Source organism: Rhinoraja longicauda, chromosome 14 (assembly GCF_053455715.1).
Source record: "Rhinoraja longicauda isolate Sanriku21f chromosome 14, sRhiLon1.1, whole genome shotgun sequence".
NCBI classification, from domain to species: domain Eukaryota; kingdom Metazoa; phylum Chordata; class Chondrichthyes; order Rajiformes; family Arhynchobatidae; genus Rhinoraja; species Rhinoraja longicauda.
In genome coordinates this window covers 45,845,420-45,873,115 of record NC_135966.1, presented here as the reverse complement: position 1 = coordinate 45,873,115, position 27,696 = coordinate 45,845,420, and the positions used below count along the sequence as shown (strand labels likewise).

Below are 27,696 nucleotides of genomic sequence, written 5' to 3'. Positions count from 1 at the left end.
AGCACCTGGAGAGACAGAAACAGTGTTAATGTTTCAGGTCTGACATGTTTTGTCAGAAAATCTTTTATCTGAAAAAAAAAAAGAATCTTGGAATCAAAAGGTTTACTCTTTTTATATGACATGCAGAATGTTTTCAGCATTTTCTGCTTTTAGACAGTGGAAGTTCCCACAATGGTGGATGAATAAGGCAAAGCATCATAGAAGGATTACTCAATCAAGCCAACTTGGACAGAGAACAAGGATAATCGGATACTGATAACCAGGGCCCGACCAGAAATGTTCTCTATGCATTCCTTTACAAATGCTGCCTGACCAACTGACTTCCTCTAGCACTGCCTTGCGCTTAGGTTTCTGGCATTTGCGGTTTATTTTATCTCCTAATCAGAGACTTTGTCAGTCATTATTTTGGTCAGGGATATTGCAATGCTGCTGTGGGAATTTTAGGGTTGGAAAAGTAATTCAGGAATTCCAGCATGGATGCAGAATTGAATTAAGGACAATCCTGTATAAATTCTTAATTGAATTAATTTAAATAAAAAACTGTTAACCATTGTCAAAATACACTTGGCTAGAAAATAGTGAGATCTGTATATGTTGAGTTTAGCACGTGCACCGAAATAAAAAGAAAAATATTGTTTGGCTTGCTGTTCAGGCAGTTCATATCAGACACGAGTGCAATCTGACCCACACGAGTACAACAAAGAAAATGAAACACTGCAGAATAGTGTTACAATTACAGAGTAAGTGCAGATAAAAAGGGCCACAATGACATAGCTTGCAGGATCAAGAATTACATCAAAAGCATACACGAGATCTGTTCAAGAGTCGGATAAAAACAGCGAAGCTATTCTTGAATCTCATGAGTACATGTTTTCAGGCCTCAGATTATTTGAAATGGAGGCAAGGAATGTATTTACACTAAGTGGCCACATGTCATCTGTTTCATCACTTTTGTTGGAAAACATATCGAGGCCAAAAGGTATCATTCTCACCTGCACTGCTCACCATGCTAATAAAATCACTAGTGATGTACCAAAGAACAACATTGCAGTTTGAAACCTCAACACGAGATGTCCTTCAGATACGAAGCAAAGAAGAGTGTGATTAAAGGTGAAAAAAGTCTTCGCCACCAAACAAAACATATTTTAATTTGATTGTTTTGTTACGAAATAATAATACTTTGAGTCGACCTGTTATGAAACTAAATTTCACCCACTAAATTTCAAATGTATGATATGTACCAGAGACTGTGATTTGTTAGACAAATTTTTTAAAAAGCTCACCATACCTATCAAAGCTGTAGTGAAACGGTTCAATGATAAAGGATCCTCATACACAGGTCCATCATGGCCAAACTCTATCTCACTCCTCACAAAGTCCCTAAAAAGCAAAAAAAAACACAAAACATTATATTGCTATTTCAATCAAAACACTTAGTTTACACTCAAAATGGAATTCTAACCGAATTAAAAACACGCCGACAGAAATTACTATTCTCCTCACTGACCAAGGTGATAAGTATGGACTTACCTTCTGTTAATCTGTTTGCATTAATTTCCTAACCAAAGATGACCCTATCCTCTTTGACGAAGCCCCCCATTGACAGTGGCATTTTTCAGTCGCCTTGCAAATGGATACAGGTATGTAGGTTAATTGGCTGGGTAAATGTGAAAATTGTCCCTAGTGGGTGTAGGATAGTGTTAATGTGCGGGGATCACTGGGCGGCACGGACTTGGAGGGCCGAAAAGGCCTGTTTCCGGCTGTATATATATGATATGATATGATATGAAATGCCAAAATATTGTGGTGGTAACAGAATATATCCCACGCACAAAAAACTAAAAACTGAAGACAGGCTTCCTGGTAAGGCAACCTGTAAGTCAAAAGTTGCTACCGTCCAGAAAAATGTAAAAATCTTAAAATACATGAAGTATCCTTTCTAGATAATAGTTAATAATTGCAAGGTGAAAACAACGCGTTCAGATTAAGGGATGAAGGGTTTAGAGGGATCCAATGAAGCATGTTTTCACCTCGACAGTGGTTGGAATATGGACCACATTGCCAAATGGAGAAAGATATACACAAATTAAACAAAATGCAAAAGAGTATCTGAATTGTCAAAGCGAGGCGGCTATTGACCAAGTGCTGATATATGGGATGAAAATAGATTGGTACTTGGTCACCATGGACACAGTATGCTGTCTGATTCTATGATTTTACTCAGTGTGCATTGGCAACAACATCTTCTCCTTACTAACGAGCAACAAGGATATGTTTTGTCCCCTGCTCTACTCTCATTCCCGCTCTTACACCCATGACTGCATGACTAAGAATAGTTTCAACGCTTCTATAAATTCTCTGCAACACCCCTGTGGTTGGCTGAATCACAAATTCCTGAGCGTTAACATCTCGGATGACTTGTCCTGTGCCCAGCACAAGGATGGAACCAAGTGCATGCCAGTGCCTCGACTTTAAGAAGTTTAAAGAAATTTGGCATGTCACCAAACCTCCACAGATGCCCTGATAGGTTGTATCATGGTATTAAATCCAATGCAAGGGGTTGCAGAGAATGGTGACTCAACTGGGTCGATCACTGGTACAGTCCTCCGCATGATTGAAAGCATCTGCATGAGGTGCTGCCTCAACAAGCCTGCGTCTATCATCAAGATTACCCACGATCTAGGTCATAACTAATTGTCACAGATACCATTAGGCAACTGCAGGAGTTGGTAGGTTTGTAATACGGGTATGTGAGCGAGGTAAAAGAAAAAGAGGAAAAGAGCCGAGCACTGGCGCGAGGTGTACAACGGGGGTCAAAAAATTGGAAACAATTTGAAAATTTACACACATTACCAGTTTCAAGCCTCTTTTAGCGCATTTCAAAGTAAAAACAAACATTACAAAATAATGTGAATATGTACTGTTCACTAATAACATTTAAGTAAATTCGCACATTAATTGATAATCAGCCCAAAAAGGCAGTAATTGGCTTTTCTGCTGTGTTTTATATTTTAACCCTGTCTTAATTAATTTAGTTATATAATCTTGCACTTAAATTTAATATTTACTCATTACAGTTTCACCACTGATTTTCTGGCACTCTTGGTTCCAGAGCTTTGCTGGTTTATCCAGCAGGCCAAGGAAGTTGGCTATGGGGATAGTTTTGCTGGCTCCAGCTGGGCTGGAGTTCCAGAGCCCCGGCCACAGGTTGCAAATTCAACCCTCCGATCCGCCGTGGAAGTCTCGATGAGGTCGAGATTGGCTGCCTTGCTCAGCCTAGGTGCCACATTTTTGGGGAGACTTCCACGGCGCAGGGATTTCTCGTGGAACCACTAGCAGCCTCTAGCGGAACCCTAGTGTTCATTATAAGTCTTTACATTGGGTTTTTTCCCATTTCTTTTTTTCGATCCGATTTCTCCGTTTATTTGGCAAAGTGAAAAACGGGGAAATCTTGCAAAAAGCACGGAAAATGGATTTTAAAAACACGGAAATCCGCGGAAAATTCACATGCCTGGTAATAGAAAAATTTTGCAATTCATTTTAACCCACACCACCAGGTTCAGGAGCAGCTACATTCCTATAACCTATAATTTTCTTAAACCAATCTGCACAACTCTAAACCTACCTCGGCAACAGAACATTAAGAACCACCTCTTGGTTTTTTCAATCTAACTGCTTGTGCACTATGTTTTTTTCTTGTATGATAATTTTTTTTAAACTCTCTTACAGAATTGTACAAATTATGTCTAATTTAAGTTTGTGTGCTGTCAGAGTCTGCTTGCCTGTGATGTTGCTGCGAGCATGACTTTCATTGTATCTGAAACTCACTGTACTTATGTATATTACAATAAACTCTACTTGACTTGTTGTTCACAACACCAGGCAAGTTGAAAGGTACTCAGGACAGATCTTTGAAGGTCAGAGACCATGGGCATGGGAAAGGAAGCCATTCCTGATGCAAACAAGCTACAATTGAAAAGTATGCAGAGCAGTGAGGTCCTTTTAAGAATGCTACAAAGATATTGAAGGAAAATTATGTAGTCAACCATGTTAAAGGATGCAGACGAGAAAATTATCTTTGTCTCCAGCACTTGTTACTTGAATCAAGCTGCCTTGATATTGAAGTAGAGGCAGACACCCATTTGATAGGACTCAAAAGAATTCCATGTAAGATTAGTATGGATTTGTGAGGCAGCAAATAGTAAGGCCTTGGAGGGGAAAAAGGAGATAGAGCAATGATCAGCAAAAAGCCACATAGCACCATGTAAAAATAAATTGAAGAATTGTTCTACTTCAAAGCCACCGACCCCCAAAGTTACCTTGGTGGCATACTCTTCCATGCAGCCTCTTGCAAGGATGCCATTGTTAACTCTCAATTTCTCTGCTGCAAGACTGAGCATAAACTAGGTTTCACTGAACATTGTGCTCTGTCTGCCAAGGCCTGCTGGATCTCCAAATTACTAAACAGTGGTAGGGCAAACTGATACTGTTAAGCTCCTACATTAATCTTCTATTACCGCAGCTTTAATGGCTGAACAGTGGCAGTTCCCGATTCAGAACAATCCTTTAAACTAAATGTCAAAACACATCAATATTTATTTTCCTAGAAAGTGAATTAAGTACAACAGATAACTTTCACACATCTGACCCAAACATAGTAACACACACTTATGCGCTACACAATAGAGAAGCTTCATTTAAACAACAAGACCAACTACAAATAAAATATTTTATGGAAACAACTTGATTTTGTCAAAATATCTTTTTAGATTTAATGCTTTGGTAAATCACTACAGCAAATGAGTTATTGTGGCGGAAACTGAAATGTCCTTTATCCATTTAAAACATCTGCAAGCTGCCGAGTAAATCAGAAAGCTTGTCAACATATTTAAGCACAATGGAGATATTCTTTTACCTCCAAACAATGTATTTGATTGGAGTGTGATGGAAGAAAAATAGTCACAGAAGTAACACCCAATGGCTATGCTTTGTCTTTAGAGATTTTAGAGATACAGTGTGGAAACAGGCCTTTGGCCCAATGAGTCCACACTGACCATCTATCACTTGTACACTAGTTCCATGTTATCCCACCTTCTCATTCAACACGCGGGGCAATTTACAGAAGCCAATTAACCTACAAACCTAAGCATCTTACATAGATAGATACTTTATTGTCACATGTACATGAAGGTACAGTGAAATTCTTTATTTGTTGTATACATATTACACAAAAGTCACCATAAGGCATTGACCAAGGTACCAAGTGCCTTTAAACATTATTTGTTTCTTCTCCCCCCCCTTCTCAGCCCCGCCCCAATGCCGGGTTCTCCCTTTGTCCTCCGCATCACAGCCCAACCGCCTCCAGGGACTCCGATCTTGATGTTCCACATCCCTCCTCGTTCTTGCCGGTGTGGTTCTCGTCAATGCTGGTGGCTCGGGGAAGAGATCGGAGTCTGTGGTGTGCGAGCAGGACCTCCTTCACTGGTCCACTGTGAACGATCCTTGTTCTGCGAAAGACAGTCCTCCGGCGTCAGTCCATGGCGGCGGGGAGCCAGGCCTGCTTGCAGGGTCCCACTCGTCGTCCGTCCGCAGCGGTAGCCTGGCAGGTGAGGAAATTCCAAGCTTATTTCTTGATTTGCACTATTCTCACCCTGGCCTCCGTGACCCATTTTTACCATCATCATCTTTGGAATGTGGGAGAAAACTGCAAATCCACGAGGTCACAGGGAGAATGCATAAACTCCACACAGCAGCACCATTAGTCAGGATCGAACCCAGGTCACAGGCGCTGAGACAACTGCTCTACCGCTGCACCATCGAGCACTTTGGTATTCATAGAATACACAGTTGTGAATATGTCCACAAGGGACCATTTAATCCATGCCAGTATTCGTGACGTATTCAAATTTATTAACATGAAATAAATCAATGGTACCAAGAGAAAGAAAAAGAACATTTAATTAATTCAACAAAAGGCAATAATAGATGTAACTATCGGATAAATTGTCAAGATTTAACTATTCGCTGATGAAATTAGCTTTTCAACAAGTTCCCCATGGTAGAAGAGCTAGAGTGGCAATCCAAAATACTTCTGATTAGAAAGATACCGAGAAACATTTTATTTTAAAAAAGGTTGCTTTTTTGTTCCATTCAAGCCTTCTGAAGCCTTTGCTTTTTCCTTTTTAACTGTCCCATGCTTCTTATATCTGCCTCAGGACTGACTCAGGGTCTAATACTTAGCTATTAATTCTCTGTGCCTCATTATGAAGCTCTTGATAGTTTTATCCTCCTTGCTATCATTAATGCTTCTTTATTGCATCTCATTAGCATTTTTTACCAACAACACCTCTGTTTATTGGGCAATAAAAACAATTTTAAGAGTCAAGATTGTTTAAGTGTAGAAGATACACACAAAAAGCTGGAGTAACTAAGCGGGGACAGGCAACATCTCTGGAGAGAAGGAATAGGTAACATTGAATTGTCATATGTACCAAAACAGAACAATACATTTTTTACTTGCAGCAGCACAGCAGGTTTGTAAATGAGTATTCAATAGGTAACATAATAAACATACAACAAAGTTCAATAATAGACCAATATGATGCAAAATAAAACTCAAAGCCTTCAGTGCAATCAAGATGGTTCAAAATTTTCCCACCCAAAGTTTGAGTTCGTACTGTTCGAGAGCCTGATAGTTGATGAGAAGAAGCTGTCCCTGAACCTCAACATCACATTTTTTCAGACTCCTATACCTTCTTCGCATGGCAGGAGTAAAGTGAAACCATGACCAGAACGATCTGGGGTCTTGATGATGCTGGCTGCCTTTGTGATGCAGAGCCTCCTATAGATCCCTTCCTATAGATCCCTTGGGAAAGGGTTTGCTAGGTTTTCTCTTCTTATATTCAATCAGCTTCTTGGTTTTACTGACATTGAGAGGAGGATTATTCTGACGGCTGATGGGGTGAAAGGTGATGACTAGGGGGACTCTGCCCTGTTGCGACTGGGGGGAGGGGGAGGGGGAGCAAGAGCGGAGTTGCGGGATATTGAGGAGACCCTAGTGAGGGCTTCATTTATGATGGAAGAGGGGAAACCCTGTTCCCTAAAGAATGAGGACATCTCAGATGTCCTGGTATGGAACACCTCATCTTGGGCGCAGATGCGGCATAGACAGAGGAATTGGGAGTAGGGGAGGCAGGAGGGGAGGAAGTGTAGACTAGATCGCTCTGGGAGTCAGTAGGTTTATCATAGATATCAGACGATATCTGTGATGGAGAGGGTGAGATCAAGAAACAGTAGGGAGATGTCAAAGATGGTCTAAGTGAAATGATGGTTTAAAAATGTCTCTATATCACCACCTATCATTCTTGTTTCCCTTTCCCTTGACTCTTAGTCTTGACCCAAAATGTCACCTATTTTTTTTTCTCCAGAGATGCTCGCTAACCCGATGAGTTACTCCAGCTTTTTGGGTCTATCATCAGGTCCCAAAAACAAAGACAAGCATGGATAACATCCATGACTCAATTCTCTCCAAGAGCAACTCATTAGACCATTAATACACACATTACAGGCAGGTGTACAGATTAGATTTTTTTTTTTTTTTAGATTTTAGAGATACAGCGCAGAAACAGGCCCTTCGGCCCACTGGGTCTGCGCCGCCCAGCGATCCCCGCACATTAATATCCTATACCCACTACGGACAATTTTTACATTTACCAAGCCAATTAACCTACGTACCTGTACGTCTTTGGAGTGTGGGAGGAAACCAAAGATCTCGGAGAAAACCCATGCAGGTCACGGGGAGAACGTACAAACTCCGTACAGACGGCACCCGTAGTCAGGATCGAACCCGAGTCTCCGGCGCTGCATTCGCTGTAAGGCAGCAACTCTACCGCTGCGCCACCGTGTCGCCTTAGATTACTAATATTAAAATGTTCACAATCTAAGCAGCATATTCAAAATGAACTTTATGGCAGTATTTCACTCTATTTTGAGTACATATAATGTTTCGCATCATTTCATGACTACAATAGTCTTACCACTCCGAATACTAGTTTTAAATTTACATTTCTCAAAAACTCCAAATTGAACACATTATTTTGAAACCAAAATACTGCAACAAACTTCAATAAATGAATAATTCAAGAACTTATGATAGCAATACATTCTGCAGATGCTTCAGATACTGAAACTGCAATTTGCCACATCAATTACAATATTTTACAATAAGCCCTTTAAAAGTTTGTAGATTGATTAAAAAAATAAGTCATCAGTAAAGAGCACAGGATGCCATCACATTAAAAAGCAATGCAGAAGTTTGGTTATTTCATGTACATTGCGCCAACGTACAAATATTACTATGGATGAAGGGTGGGGGGGGGGGGGGAAGGGTTATAAAATACAGAGAGCAGCTCATCACTGCTATCTAAGTATACAACCAGCTCAAGTAATAGCTCAAGTATACAACCATACTTCCTTGTTTTGATTTGGACAAAACAAATGACAATTTATGAACCGATTATTTATGCAGTGCAATGCCATCACCAAATCGCTACTATTATCACATTACATTGTCATATAAACACATTTGATAATTCAGTCATCAACTTAATGAATATATCTCATGAATAAATCATGTATTTTCTACCATTTAATGAAAAATTGAAATAGTTACCAAGCAAGGTACAAACAATATTAGTAGCTTTGATTGACGCTATTTCCACAGCCCATGCGACCCCAAAAATAAAGAGGCTGTAAATTAAAGCATTCGTGTCGCCAAATCATAGCCTTAAACCCTTTCAATTTAAGCACACAAGTTTGGACCAAAACTCCAGCAGGTAGCTTGTGCTACAGAAAGTTGCAAACATTCAGATAAGAATTAATCGGAGGTCCCGTTTTTTTTTTCATGGGCTGGGGGGGAAAAAAATTACAGCTCTAATTTATCGAGACTGCATTTCAAACTACTACTTCATCTATATACTAAAACTCTCGTTTGTTATCTTGTTTGTGACTGAACTTCAGCCAAAACGGTACACGATAGCGCAACAATTTTAGGCCCACCTTACTCACCATTGTCACTTTAGTGATAATCCAAGTAGTTTTATTGAAATTGGTGTTATATTTTTTAAGTTATTAACATTTTAATGTTTAAAAGGAGGGGAGGGGAAGGGGCGGAGGGAGGGGGGGAAGGGGGGAGAAGGGAGGGGGGGGGGGGGGGGGAGAGGACAGGGTGCTGCACCAATGAAGGAGAGGTTTGGGCCCAACGGGTCCACTTTGTCTAGTTGGCTATAAAGCACTTAGTCAAATCACACAAAGCTACAATGACAATTCATCTGCTTAACATGTTCAGGAAAACCAAGCAGTATTGCAAGCATTTACTATACATACACAAGACAAGAAATTAAACTAAACTAACTCAAGCCACAGCTTTTTGTGTTGATACTTTAAAACAATACTTCATTTGCACTGAACAGAACAGGAACTGAGAAACTGTTTTAATTTAAATCAGATATTAGAAATGACACACAGATATCAAATTCCTAATCGTTCTTATTAAAATTTTATCTAAGTACTGAATTTCTCAATGAGACTTACCTGGAAATTTGATGCCCAGCATACAAAAGTAGTGCAGTCAAAACATACAGATATAGCTGGACCAAGTGCTGCCGAGGCAAGGTTAGAAGAACGAGACTTATTATATAACCTGAAAGACAAAAAAGAAATCCGTTTAATTACATCAATAGCAGCTGTGTGGGGAAACAGTGAGGACATGCATTTTGGCAAGAGGAATTAAAACCATTATTTGAATGAAGAGACACTGCAAATGAATGGAGTACACACAAACCTGGTGTTTTTGTGCAGAAATCACAACATGTTAGCAGGCGGATGCAGCAAATAGTTAATCCAACAAACTACATATTTTCTCCTGAGATGCTGCCTGACCTGCTGAGTTACTCCAGCATTTTGTGAAATAAATAACTTTGACTTGTACCAGCATCTGCAGTTATTTTCTTAAACTATATATTAGCCTTTATTGCAAGAGGGTTGAAGTTTTAAAATATGTTTTGTTGCACAGGGTTTGCTGCCGAACCGTCTGAGGAAGAGAGGTGGTTGGTCGGAGGACAGGCCGTGGCAGTGGTCGGGCCGTCGAGTACAAGGGGGTACCCAGCAGGGAGTGGCCACTGAAAACATATTCCATCGGAACCCGGAGTATTTCTATAACTTCATCCATTGCACCAGATACATGGCAACTCTTTGCGTACTTTAAATTTTGTTTGCAAAAAACAGATTTCATTGGACCTATGTACATATGACAAAGTATAATTGAGGCCACTCTTTTATTTAATTTTCTTGAAGAAAGTAAACGCTACTATTTGAAGGCGATTCACCAGGCTAATTCCTGTGATGAAAGCATTTCCTATTCTGAACAGCCAATAGTTAAAGCTTTACTCTTTGGCATTTAAGAACGATGTGTAACCTGACTGAAACAGATGATCCAATGGAGATATGACAAGGTAGATGTTGAAATGTTTCCACTTGTGAGAGTTAGGCTCTTTAAAAGATTTCTGTGTTCAAAAAACCCCAAAACATTCAAACAAATCAAGTGCTTGAAACCAGGACAGGATATGCCTAAGGACACAAAGTTCTGGAATAACTCAGCAGGTCAGGCAGCATCTCTGGAGAACATTGTTAGGTCCTATTGGGTCATGGCCCGAAACGTCACCTATCCGTGTTCTCCAGAGATGCTGCCTGGCCCACTGAGTTACTCCAGCACTTTGTGTCATTTTGTAAAAAGCAGCATCTGCAGTTCCTTGTTTCCACAGGATTTGTTTAAATTGGCAAAAAGCCCTGAAGCTCAAGGGAGTTTGGCTGAAGCAACAATATTGATAGTATCAAATTATCTCCCATTTCCTCTTAGAATCGTGCCCGCCGTGCAGGAGGGAAGCTGCCCTTCCACCCTCAGGCCCAGAGAGGTGCGTGTAGGTAGTTTTGGCGCCGCTCCAAGAGGCCGAGCATGTGGACCACACGACCTGTAATTGCATGGAGCGGTGGACCAGCAGTTGAGTACACCAGGAGCTATGCTTGGCCAGCCCGACTCTGCAACACTGCCAGGACAAAGAGCCTTCATGGCCGGGTTAAGAACTCTGCACTTATAATACTAATAATAATAAACTTCTTGTGTAGCACTTTTCATACAATTAAATGCAACCCAAAGTGCTTTTCACAAAAACACAGGTCGAAACAAAAATACAATTTAAAACAGTAAGAACACAGACAGTTAATAACATAAAGATTTATATAAAAATATGATCATATTGAATGGCGGTGCAGGCTCGAAGGGCCGAATGGCCTACTCCTGCACCTATTTTCTATGTTTCTATATAAAATAAAAAATTGAGAGTGTAAAAAGACCAAAAAACAAAACACTGAGGTCAAATACAGAGTCCCATATACTTTATGAGCACACAAGCTGCTGAAGAGTATGCTGAGATTCTCTTCAAGAGAATAAAGGTAATTTTTCCAATGTCCTCAGAAGTAGTAAAATCAGTTAACAGCTTGATTGAAAAGATGTTTTTAGCTGCCATTTAAAACTGTCAACTGAGTGGGCGTCTCCCATAGCCCTGAGTAGGTTATTCCACAACTGAGTGGGCATCTCTCATAGCCCTGGGTAGGGTAATCCAGAACTGAGTGGGTGTCTTTCATGGCCCTGGGTAGGGTATTCCACAGCTTGGGGGCATAATTGAAAAAGGCTGCTTCACCAATTTTCTCATTGCTGCGGCATTGAGAGGCTAACAGAAGACCTGATCGTTCGAGTCGGGGCATAGGGAAAGAGAAACTCTGTAAAATATGCTGCTCCTAAGCCATTTAGGGCTTTATAGACAAAGAGGAGGACATTATAATCTATCCTTGATCTCACAGGGAGCCAATGAAGGGAGTATAATACTGGGGTGATATGTTCCCTTTTCTTGGTAGTTGTTAAAAGCGGTATTTTGAATGAGCTGTAACTTGTTGTGGAATTTGAAGGCATTACAGTAATCAAGTCTGCTTGATATGAAAGCATGTATGAGTTTTTTACAGTCATGTTGAGTTAAGAAAAACCGTACTTTAGCATTATTTCTTAGGTGATAGAAAGCACACTTTGTTACCTTATGCGAGATTTAAAATTAAGATCATTGTCAATTTTTACCCCCAGGCTTGTGACTTCTTGTTTGACATAGGCAGTCAAATTTCCCAATTTACCGAGTAACATCTCTCTCTTGGGTTTTGATCCAAGTAATAACATTTCTGTCTTGTCATTGTTGAGTTTAAGAAAGTTAGCTTTCATCCTTTTTTAATAGAAAATAGGCAGGAGGTCAAAGAACTTAAGGCATTTGCATCAGTGATTTCGACAGAGAGGTATAACTGAGTGCCATCGGCATAACTTAGAAAATTTACATGATGCTGTCTGATAACTCCTCCTAGCGGCAGCATATACAAGGAAAAGAGTAACGGGCCAAGGCAGATACCTTGTGCTACACCAAAGGGTTTATCATGCAGCTGTGACACATAGCGTGGCGGCACGGTAGCGCAGCGGTAGAGTTGCTGCTTTACAGCGAATGCAGCGCCGGAGACTCAGATTCGATCCTGACTACGGGTGCTGTACTGTAAGGAGTTTGTACGTTCTCCCTGTGACCTGCGTGGGTTTTCTCCGAGATCTTCTGTTTCCTCTCACACTCCAAAGACGTACAGGTATGTAGGGTAATTGACTGGGTAAATGTAAAAATTGTCCCTAGTGTGTGTAGGATAGTGTTAGTGTGCGGGGATCGTTGGGCGGTGCGGACTTGGTGGGCCGAAAAGGCCTGTTTCCGCGCTGTATCTGAAATATGAGAAAAAAAATAGTCCCCAAGGCTAACAAAGTACTTCCTTCCACATACAGATTGGAACCAACCCAGTTTTCTCGGCGATCTATAAGAATACTGTGATCTATGGTGTCGAAAGCTGCTGTGAGGTCTAAAAGGATCAGCACTGAGACTTTGTCCTCATCAGTGCCAACTCTAAGGTCACTGACCATTTTTATCAGGGCAGTCTCAGCTGTAATTTGCTCTGAAACCAGATTGAAATGTCCAACATGTCATTTTGATTCAGAGAGTGTTGCATTTGGTTGAATACCACTTTCTCCAGTATCTTGCTGATAAAGGGTAGATTTGATATGGGTCTGTAATTACTCAGTAGCCCACTGTCTAATTTTGGTTTCTTTAAGAGGCTTTACGACAGCAGTATTATAAGCATCTGGGAAAATTCCAGTCTCAAGGGAGATGTTTATAATTCTAAGAACAAATTGGATAAACTGTTAAATATATTCTTTAAAAACTTTGTACCCCGCGTCGAAATGACAGGTCATGAATTTGCTCTCAGCCACAATTTTACAAAGTTCTGAGGTAGAAATATTTATGAAACTGCTCATTTTTGCCTGTGCAGCAGAGGACAGTAGAATCTAAAGTGATACCATCTCTGATAGTCTGAACCGTATCTTTAAAATAATCGGCAAACAACTCACATTTTTCAGCAGAAGTCTGGCTTTAAAAAATCAGGGATTGAAGCAGAGTTTAGTAATCTGTCAATGGTGGAGAACAAAATCTTACTATTTCCACCACTTTCTGCGATAATTTGCAAAAAATGGTTCCTCCTTGCAGATCTTACAGCATTATTATGTAGCAATGGTTTATTTATAGATGCCAAGATGTACTTATAGCCCTGTCTTTCCCAACTTTCTTTTAATCTTGAGAGGTGCAACTTTATCAAGTGTCGTTGCTAGGTTACTGTTAAAAGCTTTTATCATTTTGTCAACAGAATCTCCCTGGGTGAGAGGAGCAAATGTACTTACAAGCTCAGAAAATTTGAGTTCTGCTGCTGCATCTAAAAAGCGCCTTTTACATGTCGACTCCAAAGGGCACCTAAACAACTTTAAAAACACATAATTGAGAACTGACTTGCTTGACCACATCCTGAAATCATGTCGTTTCCAAAACATGCAATCCTCTCAGTAATTTCAATAACAACACATTGCTTAAGTAATTTAATCTTGATTCCACCAAATGCAGCATGTAACAAAGTTTTCTACAAATACTTTCTTGGAATACAACACATGGACGTTGCATGAAGTATAATTTAAGGAATTAGCAGCATTAATTATTCAAGATCAAATTACACCAATTAGTTTCAACTTTTAGGACCCAGTATCTTTTCACACTCGGTAATCACTCAGACCACAAGAGATGGGATGTGCCTCCAGCACTCAAGACAAAGGGGAATCCCTGCAAATCAATTTCATACTTCTAACAAACACCATTTAAGGGGTACAACAATCATTGACAATTATGACCTATTTTTTAATGACAGTACCAAGTTTTATTTCTTTTAAATTAACCAACCAAGTTACTGAATACACTAAAGAGAGACCCAAAAAGATGGAGTAAATCAGCAGGACAAAAAACATCTCTGGAGAGACCTTACGGGTCGAGACGTCACCCATTCCTTATGGTGTTGAAGGAGATCTGTTTAAATCAGCATCTGCAGTTCCTTCTTACACAGACTTATGGGCCTGTCCCAGTTAGGCGATTTTAAAGCGACTGCTGGCGACTAGGCTGTCCCCGAACGTTTGCCGGGGTGTCGCGGGCATGATCGTGAGGAGACTCCAATAAATCGTAGTGGATCTCGGCGCATCGTGGAAAAGTTTACCTGCTAGAAATTTCTCGGCGACAGCTGGCTTGTCGCCAGGTATCGTAGCTTATCGCGGGCACTGTCGCACGCTGTCCCCAGGTTTGCTAGGTTGTCGCCGGTACTGAGGACGGATGAATTTCATTGTTGACTACCAACGTCAACCGGAGACAGGTACAGGGATCAGGAGAAGACAAGGTCCGACAGGAACTGTCAAACCCCGTTTTGACCAGCTGGCAGAAGTGCAGCTGCAACAGCCAGGTGTGGAATGGGGGTGGAGACCGCGATGCTGTCAAAGGTGGGTGGACACATGAACAAACCGACAGCAAAGTTCGTGAAACTTTTGTGAAAGCCAGTGACATTTTTAGGCATATTTTGTAATCGTTTGAAGTGTCCGTTTTAAAAAATAGATTTTGGCATGTAGTTATCCATCTTTCATAGGAATATAGTTTGTTGTAATAAAGTTGATTTTGGTGATTTAAAAAAAAAATTAGAGTCTGAATTTATTGTGTTTCTAAGTACTTTATCATGGCTAGTGGCGAGGCGAGGCTGGGCGAGGCTAGCGGCGAGGCCGGGCCAGCGGCGAGGCGAGGCCGGGCCAGCGGCGAGGCGAGGCCGGGCCAGCGGCGAGGTGAGAACAGTGGCGAGGCGAGGCTGGGCCAGCAGCGAGGTGAGACCGGGCCAGCGGCGAGGCGAGGCAAGCGGAAAAATGTGAGGCGAAATCGGAATGGCAGAAATGAAATAAGAAAGCAGAAACTTTCCGCCAAATTCAGAAGGGGTGGCAGGTCTGTGTCAGTCATTATTCAATTTGCATGTGCAAGATATACATGATAAATTACAGACTGCGGAACAGCAATGAAGAAATGATGCCCATATATGGAGGTACATAATAGATTCAACGGAAATAAAATCTGCATGAGCTCTTATTCTAGCAATGGAGTCTACCAAGGACAGAAAGGTTGCTATGGAAATTGGAAGGGGGCTGAAATGGTTGGCACCCTGGAGAATCAACAGGTCTTGGCGAACAGAGTGCAAGTGTTTGGCGAAATTGTCGCCTAGTCGACGTTTGATATCGCCGATGTAAAAGAGGCCTCATTGGGAGCACCGAATGCATGGGTGAGATTTGAAGAGATGCACCTAACCTTTGTCTCCCCTGAAAGGGGTGCTATTGTTCCTGGATGGAAGCGAGATAGGTGGTGCAGTGACAATGTTATATCTCCTGCAGTTGCTGGGGAAAGTACCAGGGGAGGGGCGAGTGAAGAAAGCAAATGCGGTGGGAGGCATATCTACAGAAAGGGATGGGGACGGTAAAATATGACAAGAATCATGAAGGTGGTAGAACTGTTGAGGAATATGTGTTAGATGTGGAGGGCTAGAGAGCCGAAAGGCAAGGACTATGGCATTTCTATCATTGTTTCATTGGGGGGGGGGGGGTCAGAGGGGAGCAAGTGCCGAACTCCAGGACACAGAGGAGACACAGGTGAGGGTATCACCCACAAAAGTAGGTGGGTAAAAGTTTATCATAGAAAGAATACACCTCGGATGTCCTAGAATGGAAAGCCTCATTTTGGGAACAAATGCAGTGGAGATGGAAAAAATGATAGTAAGAGATGGCAACCTAACAAGAGGCAGGATGGAAGAAGATGTGGTCAACTAACTGTGGGAGTCACAGGTGGTTAGTCGTAGAACTCATTGCAAACTTAGTCCATAGTCTGTCCCCTGCAATGGGGGCAGAGAGATCAAGAAAGGGTAGCGAGGTATCCGAGCCAATTCATTTTCTGCACTGAAATGATTTTTGCACAGTAAACCCCATTGTAAACAAGACATACCTAAAAGAATAAAAAACATTATTTCTTCAGCATTTTTTGTACTTCATGGATTTATAAATATTTATGGCAGATTCTCTCTCATCATGACCTCGCACAAAACTAGCAATTGATTTAAAATGCCAATGCAGAACCCTAATAAAATTGCATTCATAAGGTCTACCTCACTGTTTCTGATCAAGGAACAGAGGAATCTGATTAACAAGGTGCAGTAACAAAAAGGCCCTTTACAATTTTCGATTTATCAGTGAAAGAGTATGCCAGCGAGCCACCCCTCTCCTCTCTGGTCCTTCAGCCTTCCTCCCATCAACCATCACCCTCTGAAACCAACTGACAAAACCCTATTTCAACACCAGGCAATTATGAACTTTGCACGACAAATTTTGTCTTGCACTATTTTGGTTTTACTTAGCATAAATGACAACTTATTGCGTTTTTTTGCCGTGTGGTTGCATGTCCATGCAAAGCTGCGGCAGGTAGGAATTTCAGTTTGAATCCCAGCGTACATTCCGTAGCTTACGCCAGCATGTTAACAACTGAACCGCTGCCATGAGGAGACAGGCAAGCCTGAACAATACTTATGTACTTCAGGTGAGGGTACAAAAATTCCTATCCCTGTTCCAATTTACACAACAATATAACCGCAAATGCAAACTTTGAGTTTCACGATTTGAATTCACCGCTGAACTTCCAATATCAAAGAAAACCATGATAAATAAAATGAAATGGTGACATGATATTATCAAACTTTTATGAATTGTAAACTAAGTTAAAACAAGATGCCCGGCTCTCAGGACATAAAATATTCTGCTCCTTTGTCTGATTGCTATTCGCACTGCAATTTCCATGTTGCTATCTGTGGATCCCTCAAATTCTTTAATTCTCATAAATGGTGAGAAGATTAAAAGTGTAATGAACTGGAGTTATATTTAATCATAGTTTCTGTACGCAATACTTGAAAGATTATTCACAAGAGTTCAATTTACACCATCATATTCAAATGAAATTCAATACCAAGGAATTAAGAAGCAATGTTACAACCATCTGGTCAGACATGCCCGAGGTGCCGCGCGGCGAAGGCCTTCCTCAAGGTGCAGTGTGGCGGAGGCCTTCCCCGAGGTGCCACGGTCGCGACACCTGCCCGAAGACTCGGTTGGTGGGTCTGGGAACCCACCCAAAGGCTTGGAGTTCGTTTGAAGGCTCTTCAGTTGGCGGGACCGGGAACCCACCCAAAGGCTCGGAACCAGGAGGGAGCTGGAGAAGGTAGACACAAAATGCTGGAGTAACTCAGCGGGTCAAGCAGCATCTCGAAAGAGAAGGAATGGGTGACATTTCAGGTCGAGACCCTTCTTCAGACATGTCAGGGGAGGGGGGAGCTGGAGAAGTCGGACACGAGGAGCAAGGACTGGTAGGAGGGTGTACCAATGAATGCCTTCAGTGGGCGACCCTGGGTCACAACGATGGCTGATCTAGGAGGCAGCTTGCAGAAACTGCTCTAGTACATCAAGCACGCGGGGTGACCGGACTTTGAACTTTGAATAATGGCACCAAAATGTTCACTGTGCAGTTGCATATGTGACAAATAATGCACTATTAACTATTGAAAAATCATACACCACAGAAATAGGCTTTTTGGCACAACTTGTCCATGCTGACCCACATTTGCCTACATTTATCCCATTATCTCACGAAATCTTTCCCATCCACACATCTATCCAAATGTCTTTTAAATGTTCTTAATGTGCCTGGCTCAACCACTTTGCCTAGCTGCACGTCCATACATGTAACACCCCATGTGAAAAGGTTGCCCTTTAACTCCCTATTACAGCTTTTCCTTCTCTCCCTAAACCCATGCCCTCCAGTTCTGAGTTTCCCCATCCCTGGAAAAATGGCTGTATGCATTCACCCAATTTGTGCCCACCATAATTTTGTAAACCTCCATAACATCACCCCCATTCTTCTAAGCTCCAAGGAGTAAAATTCAGGCCTGCCCAACCTCTCCCTATAATTCTGGCCCTCAAATCCTGGCAACATCTTGCAAATCCTTTTAGCATTCTTTCCAGCATAATGGCATCCTTCCAATAGCAGAGTGACCAAAACTAAACAGAATATTCTGAATGCAGCCTCACCACATCTTGTACAACAGCTCCGTGATATCTCAACTTCAATACTCAATGCCCTTTCTGATGAACAATTCATGCTGAAAGTCTTTCCCACCACCTTGCTTATTTGTGACACCGCTTGCAGGGAAGTTTGTACTTGTACTCTGTTCTACCATACTCCCTAGGGCCATTGTTCACTGTGAAACTCCTACCCATACTGCAACATCTCACACCTAACTGAATTAAACTCCATTTGCCATTCCTCAGATGATCAAGATCCTACAATATTTCTTCATTCTCCAATACCACCTATTTTACTGTCATCTGCAAACTTCTAACTATGCCTTGTACATTCAAATTGATTTTGTGGATGACAATCACGGGCCCAGCGTTGACCCAAGCCACAACACTAGTCACAGGCCTCAGTGAGAGAATCAACCTTTCATCCTCATTCCCTGCTTCGAACGACATGATCTAACCTTCCAGCCCAGGCTAACATGTGGAACCTTGTCAAGGTCTTCCTAAAATATTCAATCCGCAGGACTTCATCCCTTTTTCTATCTGTCAATTATTCCAATGTGCACAACTTTTTCCAGAAAGTAGTTTGGAGGTATTGGCCTCTTTCAACTGTTTATATGTTCCATGCACACCTGCCATGTGGACTTGAGTTTCTCCCTTGCCCATGCAAAAAGCCCAGGGACCCTCAGGAATGAATGGAGTACATTGCAAAATTCTCAGGCTCTGAGAAAATAATCCTTTCCTCTATCCACTTGAAACTCTTTTACATCAACAGATTTCAGAATAGCGTGTCTGGTTTCGGAATCGGGTGCTGAGCACAGAAATGATGTGTCCTGCATAACGGAATATAATTAGTGCCTCAATGATAGGAATAAAGCTGGCATTAGATTGCACACCTGCCAATGAATCCCCAGGAATTTTCAGACAGCCTTTGGTGCACTTTAATATGCCCACTGTAACTAGACTGAATGTGTAGAGATTGTGTCGGGAATCATTGCTGCCCAGTAGATTAAGAGCTTTGTACAAGTTTGAGGTCTGAGTCTCCAAACATTCTTTTATCACTCTGAAGACAGAGCTGAATTTCATCAATGTTTTGCATTCACTGAGAGGTGGCTTCTGAGATAAGCAACGTGGTCCATGTTTTCCAGATTCTTGTCAGGAACATTTCTCGTCTGGAGTGAAGAAACTGACATTTCTTGTCAGTCGGATGGGTTTGCTTAATGGACATTTAAAGCAAGAGCCATCCTCGTGCTTCAGTATCTGCAGTTATCTAATTTTCATCTATATATATATCTTCCACACTTTATTACTCAAATTCCTTTGAAATAGGTCGATACACCATTTACCTGCAATACATGCATTTTTAATTTTTTAATATTAAGCGGATCAAAATATTCAGGGCCCTTGAGGAATACAAAAGGAGGAAAGAACTCAAGCAGGCGATTAGAAGGGCCAAAAGGGGGCAACGAAATAGCTTGGTGAGTCAACTTAAAGGCAAGCCCAAAGTTTTTTTATTCCCAAATTAAAAATAAGAGGGTAACCAGGGAGAAGATTGGACCACTCAAAGATAAAGGAGAGAACTTGTGCTTGGAATCAGGGGATGTAGGAGAGGTACTAAAGGAGTACTTTGCATCTGCACTGAATAGAACAGTTGTCTGTGTAGCAAGGTATGGTGAAGAGCTTTTGTTTGCATGCTATCCGATCAAAGACTATGCATGATTACGATCAAACTGTCCAGTGTACAGATATAGGATAAAGGGTACACCATCTAGTGCACGATAAAGTCCGATAAAAGATAATTGCGGGGCCTCTAATGAGGTAGATAAGAGGTCAGGACCGCATTCTATCTGATGAGAGGACCGTTTAGTTCCCTGATTTCAGCAGGGAAGAAAATGTCCCTGAATCTGGAGGTCTGCATTTTCAAACTTTTGTACCTCTTGCCACAGGGATGAGGGGAGAAGAGGGAGTACCAAGGTGAGACAGACCCTTGATTATGCTGGTGACTTTGGCTTGGCAGCATGAAGTGTAGATGGAGTTCATGGAAGTTGATTTGCGTGATGACCTGGTCTACAGCCACAACTCTCTGCAATTTCTTACGGTTTTTGGATGTAGCTGTTCCCAAACCAGGTTATGATGCACTCCCATAAAAATGCTTTCCACGATGCATCTGTTGAAGTTGGCGAGGGATGTTGGGAACATGCCAAACGTCCTAAGCTTTCAAAGGAAATAGAGGCATTGGTGTGCTTTCTTGGCCATAGCTGCGATATGGCTGGTGCAGGACAAATTGTTGGTGATATTTATTCCTAGGGACTTGACCATCTCTATTTTGGCACCAACTGCCTGAAAGTGGCAATAGAAGTATACAAGTAGATAGAGTGGTAAAGAAGTCATAGGGTATGCTTACCTTCATTAGGTAAGGTATTAAGTATAAGAATCAGGAAGTCAGAATGCTGCTTTATAAGACATTGTGTCACCTTTGGATTATTGCAAGCAGTTCTGGCCACCCCATTATAGGAAGGACATGGAAGCTTCCAAGGGTCAGAGGAGGTTATCAAAATGATGCCTGGATATGGGGATATTAGCTGCAGGGAAAGATTGGACAGACTTGGATTGTTTAATCTGGAACACTAGAAGTTGTAGGGAGACCAGAGAGAAGGATATAAAATTACAAGTAGGATAGATAGGATAGACAGCCAGACCTTTTTGTGAGGATGGAAAAATCTGCTTCAAAAAGGCATTGTTCAAAAGAGATGTGTGGGGCAAGCTTCATAAACACACACAGACACAGAATCTGTAAACATAGTGCACTGAAAACAATATAATAAATGAGAAAAGAGTTCAATGTGTACACCCTATCATGCACGCAAATTAATGTCCCAAGTCTATGTAGTTCAAAGCTTATTTGGAGATTGTAATGTTTAATAAGCTGATGGCTATAGGGAAGCTGTTCCTGAAACTGAATGTTACAGTTTTCAGGCTCCGGTACCTTCTTCCTGATGGCAGTGGCAAAACGAGTGTGTGGCCAGGTGGTGTAGGATCTCTGATGATGCTGGGTTTTTGAGGCAACGACTCCTGGAAAATACCTTCGATGGTGGGGAGATCAGAACCCGTGATGGTTTTCATCCAGAAGCTGTCTTTGTACATTGGTCGGAATTGTATGGGAAATGGAGAAATATACAACGGTAGGTAGATACAATAGTGACACTTAAGAGGCATTTGGATGGGCAAATGGATATACAGGGAATGGAGGGACATGGGTGATGTGCAGGTAGGAAAGAGTTGGTCTTGGCATCATTTTCAGCACAGACATTGTGAGCCAAAGGGCCTGGTCCTGTGCTGCACTGTTCTATTTCGAAAGTTAACCATTTACAAGGAGAAATCTTCCACATTTCCAAATGAAATAACAAAAAATTACAATGGAACCCAACAATTTATTCAGCCATTCTCTTTCACCAGTACAGCAAAGTCAAAACTAGACAGCAGATACACCTTCTCCAGGGACAACTGGCAAAAAAGCAGTCATTGCAGAGGCAACCTGGATAAATGGACCCCTCAGCGTGCTATTGTCCGAACCCAGTAATGGCAGAGTTTATGATGTATCTACTGACACGCAGACCTCTGCGTGTATCGGTATTTCTCATTCTCACCTTCAAGAAAAATATTTTCCAATCAATTGAATATCCTCATATTACCCCTCATAATACTTAATCAGTCCTGTTCAAATCCATTTTACATGCATCCGTGTCATCTCAGTGCATCCTGCAGATCAGAAAGAGCCATTCAAACTTTACACTTAATCCACTTGGTCATTAATTTAGACCAACAATAGCTGAGGCTCAAGAAGTGATCATGGTGGTGCCCCAAAGGCAGCAGTCTGTAAACGTAAATGAACTATTTCAGCTGTTTTAGGTTAGCTTCATCTCTCAGTTTAGAGATACAGCATGGATACAAGCCCTTCGGCCCACAGAGTCCATGCTGATTATCGATCACACTTTCACACAAATTCTATGTTATATGACTTTCTGATCGACTCGCTACACACTAGGGCCCATTTGCAGAGTCTGATTAATCTGCAAACCCACACATCTTTGGGATGTGGGAGGCAATTAGAAAACATGGAGGAAGTCCACGTGGTCACCGGAAGAATGTGCAAACTCCACACAAACAGTCCCCCCCTCCTCCTCCTCCTCCTCCTCCTCACCACGGTCAGGATTGACCCAGGTTAGACAGCAGATCTACCAGCTGCACCACTGTGCCGCCCTTTCTGCCCATGAACCAACCATTCCCAGATATATTACCCTCCCAATCATACACACCAATTTTCTTTAATTACATCTTATATGATCTTTGAAAATCCACATTCATTTCATCCACTTGTTCTCCCTTTATCTGCTCTTCAAGTTATAATACAAATTGCATGACACATTGTCAACATTTGCCTTGTTCTGGTGCAAAAATGTTCCCCTTCTATTAATGTCCAATTCATTTACCCATGTTATCTATGAAATCAATATACCGACTAGAGGTAGGTAGATGCTTTGTTTAAAAATCCTAAGACCATCGGGGCCATATGATTTGTCAATTTTTTTAATTTACCAACTTATCCAATACTGTAATATACATGAAATCCTAATTCTCATTAAATATTTGGTTAGCATTATTTTCAGAACATACTTTTATTGTAGAAGCAATTACATACAAAGCCTCTGGCTCATAAGTCAATAAACCACTACCTCTGCCACTTTGTTGTTCCCCATTATAATATTCCTCACTCTCTACTTTTAAGCAACCAATGCTCACTTTTGCTAATCTATTCCTTTTGTCATTAGTAATGGAAGCTTTTACACTATTCTTTTATCTCCTACTTTACTCTCATTTGATGATCACGCTAAACTCCACATAAAGTGGAGCAAAGTAGCAAAAATTGAACCAGAAGATAAAGGATGTTCACCCTCTTTTTGACCACTTTTCTCACCCAAAACCCTTGACCACTGCTGGAATTAAGATTCCAAAGGCACAAGGAACCCATTAATCCCTTGCTCAATAGGCTCTTCAGAAACAAATTTCACCACAGTACCCAATCATGCAACACTACTGCACAAAGCCGAAATTAGTGCTCAGGAGTGGAAACTTGGAACGGCTTTCCCTCTAGGCAACGTAACTCGATTTCCATTAAACCCAAAACCCAGCACACTCAGCTGACTTGCATAGTTTGGCTTCTTGCAAATCAATTCTCTAATTTACAGTGCACATCCTTGACTCAAATCAGGCTTTGCCTTACCAAAGGCCTCAACTTTCTTCATGGAGAATACTATATTCTTTTAATACTTAACTCCTGTTGTGCAGTTACAAAAATCTCACTCATCAGTTGTATCAAACTTTCATTCAACTGAAACACCACGTTAGATTTCAGATGCTGAATCCGGAGCAATATCAGCTGCAGGAACACAGTAGGTTAAAGCAATGTGTGCGGGATGGGGTGAGAAAAGGAATTTTCCTTATTTCAGACCAAAACACTGCCACAAGACACATGCCCATGCTCACTCTTTTTCACAACACAAATTTATTTTTGGACTATCTCTTTTATAAAACTTTGTTTATTCTCCAAAACCACTCATTTTATCACTTTGCTCATCTTAACTCGTGTTGGTATCTGCTCATTCATATTTCCGCTGAGAGTGGTTCATTTTCAATTTTGATTTAAGATTCTACGTGCAAGCGATTGAAAATTGCTTATCATAGAAAAGCCTAAATCTGGGGTTTCTTGACTTGTCCGGTTGAAGTAGTTAACAGATTATTCAATTTAGACATCTAACAAGGATATTTCATTCCCAGTTCAACACATTAGGTTGTCCCTTTTGTTTTTCTACAAAACTATCAACACGATGCATTTCTAGCACACCTTAAAATCTTGTTCCCAGGTACAAGTCAGAAAACATGAAAATCTACAGTTACACAAGTCTTTGAAGCTTAAAACAGCATTTTATAAATACGAAATACGAAACAATTTCCTATTAATTTTCAAAATAATATGTGAGAACGCTCAATTTACAATCCTTGGATGGCACTGGGGAAAAGGAATCAATAAAGACAAACCTTGGGTGTTTTTATTTTATCATCTGAAGTGTCAGACCAGAGTTCACTGTGAATGGAGGAACACAAGGTAAACCCATATTTAGGCAACCTCTATCAAGAATATCTCGGGACAAAGATGAATGGATGGTGAATCTGTCAGAGGGTGGTGAATCTGTGGAATCGGTGAATCTGGGAAGAATGGAGTTAGGAGGGAGAGGCAGGTCAGCTATGAGGAGTAGATTTAATTCTGGTCCTATTACTTACGACCTTATGGACGGGGTGACGATGGGCATCGTTCGCATACCTTTACAGTTCAGGGTCATTGAAATGTCACAATGTAGAGGCAGTAAACGTGAATAGTTAAGCGGTACTTACACCCCGCTAGAAACCTGACCATGGCAGTCTGCGAAAATGCAGGGAGTGGGTGTTAACACTTGCGGGGAGAGAAGGTGACACTCCTGTGGGTGTGCACTTACCGACATAGTGGAGGTTGAGCGCCAGGTACTTGTACTGGAAGAGTAGGTTGTTGTGGTTGCGGGACTGGATCTGTTGGAAGAAGGAGCTCACGTCCCACCGGTACAGCATCTCCAGCACCATGATGCTGGGCACCCGCAAGGCCACGTTCAGAACCGCCTCCAGCTTCTCCCTCACGCCGACCATGATGGTGCCCAAGGCGGCCATGCCCAAGGCGAGGGCGGTGCTGGCGGTGCTGGCGGTGCGGTGCTGGGGGTGCGGGTTGAGCTGGCGGTGTTGGCGGGGCTGGCGGACTGAGCCCGTCGCTCGGCTCCTCTCACTTCAACACCGAACAAAGGCCGGCGCCCTGCTCCTCACCTCGCAAACAACATACTGACTGTCTCCACACCTTCCGCCCAGATACCCCGCCAAACGCCTGGCTCTGCTCTCCACTCCACTCCCCTCGCCTGCCCTCCCCGTTTGCTGCTCTCTCGCCCCCTGGACAGACACAACGCACCAGAGTCAGAGAGACCAAGTCCCACCCGTCAAGCGGCCGCCATTATCCAGCCCGGCGCAGCACGCAGGCGCAACACTGGCAGCAGCGGGGCGGGGGCGGGGGCGGGGGCGCGCACGGCGTTGATGCGCGTTCACGCCGTCTGCACTGTACTGTACTACCCCTGTCCTGTCCCCGCCGTCTGCACTACTGTCTACCCGGCCCCGCCGTCTGCATTGTACTGCCCCTGGCCTGTCCCCGCCGTCTGCACTACACCGGCCCCGCCGCCTGCACTACTGTCTACCCGGCCCCGCCGCCTGCACTACTGTCTGCCCCGGCCCCGCCGCCTGCACTACTGTCTGGCCCGCCCCGCCGCCTGCACTACTGTCTGCCCCGGTCCCGCCGCCTGCACTACTGTCTGCCCCGGTCCCGCCGCCTGCACTACTGTCTGGCCCGCCCCGCCGCCTGCACTACTGTCTGCCCCGGTCCCGCCGCCTGCACTACTGTCTGCCCCGGCCCCGCCGCCTGCACTACTGTCTGGCCCGCCCCGCCGCCTGCACTACTGTCTGCCCCGGCCCCGCCGCCTGCACTACTGTCTGCCCCGGCCCCGCCGCCTGCACTACTGTCTGCCCCGGTCCCGCCGTCTGCACTACTGTCTGCCCCGGCCCCGCCGTCTGCACTACTGTCTGCCCCGGCCCCGCCGCCTGCACTACTGTCTGGCCCGCCCCGCCGCCTGCACTACTGTCTGCCCCGGTCCCGCCGCCTGCACTACTGTCTGCCCCGGTCCCGCCGCCTGCACTACTGTCTGGCCCGCCCCGCCGCCTGCACTACTGTCTGCCCCGGCCCCGCCGCCTGCACTACTGTCTGCCCCGGCCCCGCCGCCTGCACTACTGTCTACACTGCCCCGGCCCCGCCGCCTGCACTACTGTCTGCCCCGGCCCCGCCGCCTGCACTACTGTCTGGCCCGCCCCGCCGCCTGCATTACTGTCTGCCCCGGTCCCGCTGCCTGCACTACTGTCTGGCCCGCCCCGCCGCCTGCACTACTGTCTGCCCCGGCCCCGCCGCCTGCAGTACTGTGCCCCGGCCCCGCCGTCTGCACTACTGTCTGCCCCGGCCCCGCCGCCTGCACTACTGTCTGCCCCGGCCCCGCCGCCTGCACTACTGTCTACACTGCCCCGGCCCCGCCGCCTGCACTACTGTCTGCCCCGGCCCCGCCGTCTGCACTACTGTCTACACTGCCCCGGCCCCGCCGTCTGCACTACCGTCTACACTGCCCCGGCCCCGCCGCCTGCACTACTGTCTGCCCCGGCCCCGCCCCGTCACATGCACTACACTGCCCCGGCCCCGCCGTCTGCACTACTGTCTACACTGCCCCGGCCCCGCCGTCTGCACTACTGTCTACACTGCCCCGGCCCCTCCGCCCGCCCCGGGAGACGCTTGGTGCACGTTGGAAGGCAGCTCAGCGTGTTGCAGCCTGCAACCCCTCAAGGCTTGGATCTTCCTCTGCTCGCCTGCCTTGCTCTGATTCACTTAGATTAGTTACTTTTATCTCGGGGAAGTCACAGTGAGACGTTTTCTTTTGCATTCATAGGCATACAAAGAGTCGCCACGTTAATGCACGCCAACAAAGTTGCAAAGTACCCCTTTACTTTGCCCCAATGATCCCTTTTAGTAGCCACATAGAAATGGGCAGAACGAATTGAATATGATGGAACTAATTGAGTAAATGTAGCAGTTAATGTGCTAGGATCAGATTATGCTTCTGCTTCTGTGTAAGGTGTTGCTAATTGTAAGGATGTATGGCATGTCCAGCAGGTTAGTCTATACTAATAAATAAAGAAAGACATCTGAGCCAGAATAATCACAGACATAATTGGCCAGTTCTAATACAGGCAAAGTGAGTCCCTGAAAGATGGAGAATTCAATATTGAGTCCAAAATGAGCCCAGACAGACGATATGTTCTTGCTCCTCTCGTAACAGTGTGGAAAGCGACAGAAAGAAAGGTCAGGATGAAAGAAAACCAGAAGCTCAGAG

The 27,696-nt window shown here is 43.4% G+C and overlaps 1 protein-coding gene across 1 annotated transcript in view; it reads right to left on the bottom strand.

Moving 5' to 3' along the window:
* The window catches only part of rnf145a (ring finger protein 145a), a 70,001-nt gene extending 44,273 nt beyond the window's left edge, over positions 1-25,728 (bottom strand). The window contains exons 1-3 of the mRNA XM_078411806.1: positions 25,192-25,728; positions 9,592-9,700; positions 1,289-1,380 (exon numbers count right to left, since the gene is read on the bottom strand). Of these exons, the coding sequence (XP_078267932.1) occupies positions 1,289-1,380; positions 9,592-9,700; positions 25,192-25,396 (406 nt within the window). The 5' untranslated portion in view covers positions 25,397-25,728. The remainder of the gene's footprint in view (positions 1-1,288; positions 1,381-9,591; positions 9,701-25,191) is intronic.
* Positions 25,729-27,696: the final 1,968 nt, after the last annotated feature.